Below are 7,516 nucleotides of genomic sequence, written 5' to 3' on the forward strand. Positions count from 1 at the left end.
TGGGGGTGGGGGACCCCATAGAGGTACGGTGGGGGGGAGACACCATACAGCTTTGGGGGTGGGGAGCCCCCGTACAGCTCTGGGGGAGGGGACAACAGACCGCTCTGTGCGTGGAGACAACCATACGGCTCTGTGCGTGGGGGACACATATGTCTCTGTGTGTGGGGGACACCATACGTCTCTGTGTGTGGGAGACACCAATACATCTGTGTGTGTGGGGGACATACAATACGTCTGTGTGCGGGGGGAGACAACATAGAGCTCTGTGCGTGGGAGACACCATAGAGCTCTGTGCGTGGGAGACAACATACAGCTCTGTGCGTGGGGGACACCATACAGCTCTGTGCGTGGGGGACACCATACAGCTCTGTGCGTGGGGGACATACCATACAGCTCTGTGCGTGGGGGACATACCATAGAGCTCTGTGCGTGGGGGACACCATACATCTCTGTGCGTGGGGGACACCATACAGCTCTGTGCGTGGGGGACACCAGACGGCTCTGTGCGTGGGGGACACCAGACGGCTCTGTGCGTGGGAGACACCATACAGCTCTGTGCGTGGGAGACATACCATACAGCTCTGTGCGTGGGGGACACCATACAGCTCTGTGCGTGGGGGACATACCATAGGGCTCTGTGCGTGGGGGACATACCATACGGCTCTGTGCGTGGGGGACACCATACAGCTCTGTGCGTGGGGGACACCATACAGCTCTGTGCGTGGGGGACAACATACGGCTCTGTGCATGGAGGACATACCATACAGCTCTGTGCAGAGAGCTCTGGCGGTGAAAGAGCAAGAGGAGGAAAGACGGGAGGGAAGGAAAGAGGAAGGAAAGAAAAATATCTAAGTGTTTAAACGTCCACCCAACGGGAATAAATTAAGCAACTGTGGCCTGATCACACAAGGGAATACTATATAACAGTGAAAAATGAATGGGTTAGCCCTATGCACATACTCATGATGCCATTATGTGTTTTAAACAGTACAAAACTGCACTGTGGATTGTTTATGGATGCACTGTTGTCACCATGGTAACAGCTGACCTCTGTGGCGTCCTAGTCTGTTCCAGGCACTGGGCTGTGAATTAGGTCATTCGTTGTCTGGACAGTTCTGTGTGGGATACAAACACTACTGTTGCCTCTATTTTCCAAAATGAGACAACTGAGGCACAGAGAGGTTAAGTGACTTGCCCAACCCTTAACCTCTCTGTGGCAGGGCTTAACCTCAAGCCCATGGCAGGACAGGGTGGCCCGGGCCAGTGCTGGGAATCTCGAGACCACCACCCACCGAATCATGTACAGTCGTCCTCGGAGGACTTGCCCAAGTGCCTGCTGGGTGCCCCAGACACCCCGGAGGAGGGGGCGGCTGGACGGGGCTGTTGCCTCGCTTTACAGATGGGGATGCAGGGGCCCAGCAGGCCATACAGCGTGAACCGCAGCAGCAGCAGCAGCAGCAGCAGCAGCAGCAGCAGCGACCTGTTGGAGAAGCGCATGCCCAGCACTTTGCCTGCAGCTGCCTGGGAGACGGGATGACCGTCACCCCCATTTTGCCGGGGAGAAAACTGAGAAAGGGGAGTGGGGACCAGAAACGTCGGGCTCTAGAGCCCAGCTGTAGCCTGGTGAGCACAGGCGGGGGCGTTGGCCCGTGGAGTCCCCACCCCCTTGCTGGCCACTTGCACTCGGGGCCAGCCGGGGCCGGTGGCCACAGCTGCCCTCTCTGCTTATGGGGCAGGGGCCGCGAGGAGCCAGCACATGTGGGTGGTGACATCATGTCTGCAAGGGCCCCTGTGGGATGGGACTAGGTGACCTCAGCAAGGTGGGCGGGATGGGGGAGGGCAGAGACGGGGCCTCACAGCTTCCTCCTCAGGCCCAGCACAGTGCTGGTCAGCAGAAGCTGCAGAGCACCCGGCACTTCACCGCAGGGGCCCCCGGCTGGCAGATGCTCCCCCAAAGCCATGGGAAGGGCCTCCAAATGCAGCCTCATCCCCCACCCCGCCCCCACTCAGGGGAGGGTCGAGGGGTGGCACGTGTGTGCGTTAGAGGAGAGGAGTCAGCAGGGGTCCAGCAGCGAGCTGGTGCCGGTGCCGGGCCCGGGGTCGAGCCAGTGCAGGGTCGGTTCCCCAGCCCCAGTCCCTCTTAGCTGCCCATTCTACAGATGAGGAAATGGAGGCTCCAAGAGGCAAAGGGACTTCCTTCGTCCAGCTGGGAAAGGTTCAGAGTTTGGACTTGAACCCAAGCTGGCAGCCTCCTAATTCAGTGCTCTCTGTTTCACCGGCTTGGCTGGCAGTTCAGGGAAGTGGAGGTGGGGCAGGGGGAGCAGGGGGAGCAGGGGGAGCCGGGGAGGGTGGGTGCTGGCACTGCTCTCGTCCTCGCAGGCTTCCTGGGGACGGTGGCTGCTTTGAGTTGGGTCCAGAGGCCTGAGGTCGGCTGGGGTCTCACCGGTGCCCCTCACTCCTGCAGGCATCGCCTCCTCCCGTCGGGCTCCCTGCGTCTGGCCCAGGCGCAGGCGGGTGACAGCGGCCTCTACCGGTGCAGAGCCAGTAACCCCGCCGGGTCCGCCGCTCGGCACTACGTCCTCGGGGTGCAAGGTAGGCCGGGCTGGTGGCTCCTGTCAGACCCATGGTTCTGCCCTGACTGCTCAGGCCTGCTCAGTGCCCCTCCCCCAGCTCCCTGTGCCAGTTCTGTCACCTCCTCAGGGCGGCCTCCAGGCTTCCCCATCGCCCCTACTTCCTGCCAATCTCAAGCCACATCTCCTTTCACCACCACCCCTCCTTTATCCCTCCCACCCCCTCTCCTGTACCCCTCCCACCCCCTCCCCTGTAGCCCTGCCCACCCCCTCTGCTGGACCCCACGCAACCCCCTCCTGTCCCCCTCCACCCCTCTCTGTACCCTTGGTTGCTGAGCGCAGGGGGCAGGGCCCAGCAGTGGGGACGTGGGGAGGGACCCACAGAGGGTTCTGGTCCCAGCCCATCGGGGGGCTGGGTCCCCTTCACAGAAGCCGGCGGTGGAGTCACTCCGCCAAGAGGCAGGGAGCTTGTCATCTCCAAGAGCCCCCAGGAATCAGGGGGGTCAGCCAGCCAAGGCCCTCGGGCCGCGCCCGGGCCACGCCCAGCCCGCCTGCTGTTTGCATCTGGCCACGGGGCGGGCGGAGAAGGGTGTCTCCATTTGGAAACGCGTGGGGAAAGGGCGATGTTCTGTGACGTGTGGACACTGTATGACATTCAAGTTTCAGGCCATAGAAGCACGTTTTATTGGCGCGAAGCCTGCAGTTCCTTTACGTCTGGTCTGCGGCTGCTCTCGCTGTAACGGCAGAGCTGAGCAGTTGAGACAGACCGTCTGGTCTGCAAAGCCTAAAATATTGAGTGTTTGGCCCTTAACAGAAAAAGCCGCCCCCTGATCTAAGCTAACTGCCCATTTCACAGGTGGGCAGGCTGAGGCTCAGAGAGAGAAGGGACTCAAGGGTTTGCCGAGGTTTTCCGGCCCACGAGAGGGGCACGCAGCAGGGGGCAGGGTGAGGAGCAGGGCTGGGTAAATCCTGACTCTGCCGCCCCCTCGCTGTGTGACCTCGAGCCGCCGCTCGGCCTCTCTGAGCCTTAGTTTTCTTCTCTGTAAAATCCCGTAGTTGTCAGAAGGGGTATCGATGGCATCAGGCACTCAGCAGAGTGGAAGCTGTAACTGTTTTCAGCAGGTGTGGGTGGCGTGGACGGGGCAGGTACCCCCTGGTGTCCTGGGCCCAGGGGCTGATCTGTGCCCAGGGGCCAGGTTCCCATGTAACGGTCCTTTCTCGGCTCTTCCTCCAAAGCTGGGAGGGAGTGGGTGTTCCTGACCTCCCCCCAGGGCCCAGACCACAGTCCCAGGCGTCTGCTCAGCACCCAGAGCAGGGGGGCTCAGCACCCAGAGCAGGGGGGCTCAGCACCCAGAGCAGGGGGGCTCAGCACTCAGAGCAGGGGGGCTCAGCACCCAGAGCAGGGGGGCTCAGCACTCAGAGCAGGGGGGCTCAGCACCCAGAGCAGGGGGGCTCAGCACTCAGAGCAGGGGGGCTCAGCACCCAGAGCGGGGGGGCCCGTGGAGTCCAAGTGTTTCCCGGACCCTGGGCCAAACCCCCGGAGGCTTCCCGGGCTCCTGGTCACACAGCTGAGGGTGTGGGTGACTATGCAAATGGGAGCAGCTTACCTGCCCCTGGGAAGGCCCACAGGAGAGGGAGGGGGGACGCCCCAAGAACACTCCTGGGAAGGAGGTGAGCACCGGCAGCCTCCTGAGCTCAGGGCAGGAGGATGAAGATGAGCGAGGGAGGGCCCCGCCAGGACAGGCCAGGCCGAGCAGCTGTTTCGATCCCTGGCGGCTGTGAGGAGGGGCACGGAGGCTCCGGCCCAGCCGTGCAGGGTCCTGTGGCTACGAGGACAGAGCTGGGATTTGAACCTTCCCCTCTGTGTGTGCTGCCTCCCAACCTTGCCGTCCACCCAGAGTCAGTCCCTCTGGCCCCGGCCTCAGTTTCCCATCCAGCACTATATTGTGGGGTGTCCCCCAAAAAGGTATACACACTTTGATTGATTATGCATTCCAGTGGGTTAGATCTGAAAAGAAAGAAGCATCAATTGAGCTATCTGCTGCTAAGTGTATATACATTTTGGGGGGACACCCCGTATTTCCCAGCTGTTGGTTTTCGAATGATGTTGGGTGCACTTGGGTTTGGGGTGGGGCTGAGGGGAGGGGTAGGGATTGGGGGAGTGAGGAGTGGGGAGCGTTGAAAGGGGGGTAGGCCGAAACCGGTTTGGCTCGGTGGATAGAGCGTCGGCCTGGGGACTGAAGGGTCCCGGGTTCGATTCCGGTCAAGGGCGTGTGCTTGGGTTGCAGGCACATCCCCAGTGGGAGATGTGCAGGAGGCAGCTGATCGATGTTTCGCTCTCATCGATGTTTCTAACTCTCTATCTCTCTCCTTTCCTCTCTGTAAAAAATCAATTTAAAAAAAAAAAAAGAAAGGGGGGTAGGGAGGGTGGAAGGGGGTTGGGGGAGTCCTCTCCATGGATCTGGCCTCTGTGACTCCCCCCAGGGCCCCCGCCTTGAACCCCTCCCATGTCCCTGTCAGTCCCCCCTCAGGTGCAGCCAGGCCCGCGGGTCCTGAAGGTCCTGGCGGGTGAAGCTGTGGACCTGAACTGCGCGGCCGAGGGCACCCCAGAGCCCAGGCTGAACTGGTCCAAGGATGGGGAGGCCCTGCGGGGCGGGGGGCCCGAGGGCTCCGTCCATTTTGCAGCCATCCGAACTTCTGACGCCGGCATGTACCGCTGCGAGGCTGCCAACAGCGCCGGGGTAGACGCCTGGGAGCTGGAGCTCAGGGTGCTGGGTGAGTCCCTGAACCCCACATCTCACCGCTCCCCACCTTCCCAACAGCAGCCTGGCCTTCCGAGATGCTTGCCTGCTCTTCTGGGCTCAGGGCCTGCTTAGCCCCGCCTTCCTCCCTCCCCAAGCCCGTTGTAGAGCCTTTGTCAGCCCCGTGGGTACTCTGTCCACTGGGGAAGTGATTGATGAGCAGAGCCGGGGCCCCAGTCTAGCCCCCTCCATTCACCAGCTGGACAACTGTAGGCCAGTCATTTACACTCTCTGACCTCAGTTTTCTCACCTGTGAAATGGGTTTGATAATATGTGAGGGGTCAGCGAGGGAATGTGTGCAAAGCACCGGGTGCATGGAAAGATCTGGGCTAGTGGCGCTAGCATCCCCTCTGCTGTGAATTTAAACAAACCTGGAAAGCGCAGCTGGAGGGGAAGCCCCGCCTCTCCAGCCCCCGGGGCCCTGGTGGCTTCTCCGTGGGCCACCCTGTGGGGGGCCAGCCAGCACCACGGCCCTGACTCCCTCACCCTGAGGCTGAGGGCTGCAGCACAGGGCTTGCACCCCCTTATGTCGGGCTGGGGCTCTGGAGCGGGGGTGCCCTCCCCAATGGCCCTGGACCCAGCTTTGGGCCGGGGGAGTGAGTGTGGCCCCATCACCTCCCACCAGAGCCACCGCACTGGGGAGCCGATGAGACCGGCGGGCTGCTGGAGAGAGTGGCAGGAGAGAACGCCAGCCTGCCGTGCCCTGCCAGAGGTGAGGCTGGGCCAGGGTGGGCCCCGCCGGGAGGGGCTTCCCTCCGCACTCCAGTGCCCTGGGTCACACGCCGTGGGCAGTGCCGTGGGTTAGGGGGGGTAGGGCAGCCTCACTTCTAGCCGGGGCCACGCCAGGCATTTCATCCCACCCACACCCAACAGGATGGGATTGGCATTGGCTCGTTCAGGCCGAGAGAGGTGAGGCAGCTGCCTGAGGCCGCTCAGCCAGACGGCGGCTCACAGGTGTGGTATGGTGTGACCCAGCCCACTGCCCAGTTAAGCCCCGGCCGCTCTGCACCTGGGGATTGTAGCAGCTGGGGCTGAGGAAGGCCCAAGGTCCCTGTGGATCGGGGCTCGGTGGCCCTGCCTCTCCCCAGGCACCAGAACAGAGGATGGACTCACAATTCTGAGCAAACCAGCCCCCCCCCCCCGAGGCCCCTTTGGGCGGCAGCTGTGTGGGAGGTGACAGCCACCTCTGTGGCCACCTGCCCCGCGTGGACCCATCCCGGCTGTGTGCGCTGGGGCGGTGGACACCTCCTTCCTGAGCCTCGGTTTTCTCGTCTGTAGAATGGGGCCATGCCCGCCCCTCCACGCAGGGCTGCTGCTGGGAGGGCCCAGGGAGGCAGCCTGAGTTTTAGGTCCCGGCACCGTGCCTGGCACATAGCAGGGGCCTGAGGGAAAGTGTGGAGGAAACGAATGTGAGTGAATGAATGCTTCGCCCTGCCGCGCGGGCAGATCCGCGCCCGCCGAGTTGCTGCTCTTGGCTTTGGGCCCTTCTGACCCGAGAGGACACGCTGTCGGCCCTGTGTGTGGATGGCGCTCTCAGGAAGGCTGGTGTCGGGGTGTTCGAGGGGCAGGTGGCAGCTTACCGAAGGCCTGGCAGGAGCTGGGGGCTGGTTCTGGTCTCAGCTGTGCTTCCTCCAACCACAGGGCCCAGGGAAGGCTCTGGACCAGGACTGAGGGGGAGGCCGGCAGGAGGCAGGCACCCCGTGGGATCTGTGGGGTCCTGTCTGCAGAGCTGCCCACCTGCAGGGACTCAGTGGTCCTGCCCTTGACCATGGCGCCACCTTGTGTCGGTCTTTGGTAATAGCAAGTAGCCGCTCCGCTCTCTGGAGGTGGGACCCACCCACCCAGCCCCGCTTCCTGTGCTGGGTGCCTCCGGGCTGCCCACAGCCAGGGTCCTGTCCCCTGGGCCGTCTTCGGCCTCATCAGCATAACGGAAGCCCCTCTGGTAAACACTGCCCTGCCCTGGCCGGCACCTGCCCCCTGGCTGCCTCCTTTTCACGCGGGCGGCTGCCTGGCGGGCAGTGCTGGGCTCTGGCGGGCACCAGCCCTGTGACTGTGGGCTGGAGGGCTCGGAAGCTAAGGGAGCCTGGTACCTGCGGTGGGTGGCACCTTCGCCTCCCCCTTGGGTGGATGGGGTGCTGCCCCCTG

At 62.9% G+C, this 7,516-nt stretch overlaps 1 protein-coding gene across 1 annotated transcript in view; it reads left to right on the plus strand.

The window, feature by feature from the left end:
• LOC102424797 (hemicentin-2-like) overlaps positions 1-7,516 on the plus strand; it is a gene marked incomplete at both ends in the record, with an annotated part of 105,169 nt that overhangs the window by 32,103 nt on the left and 65,550 nt on the right. Inside the window, 3 exon segments of the mRNA XM_023748081.1 lie at positions 2,465-2,592; positions 5,091-5,345; positions 5,997-6,083. Coding sequence (XP_023603849.1) covers positions 2,465-2,592; positions 5,091-5,345; positions 5,997-6,083 — 470 coding nt within the window.

The sequence above is a fragment of the Myotis lucifugus genome, unplaced genomic scaffold, assembly GCF_000147115.1.
Source record: "Myotis lucifugus unplaced genomic scaffold, Myoluc2.0 scaffold_1126, whole genome shotgun sequence".
NCBI lineage: Eukaryota > Metazoa > Chordata > Mammalia > Chiroptera > Vespertilionidae > Myotis > Myotis lucifugus.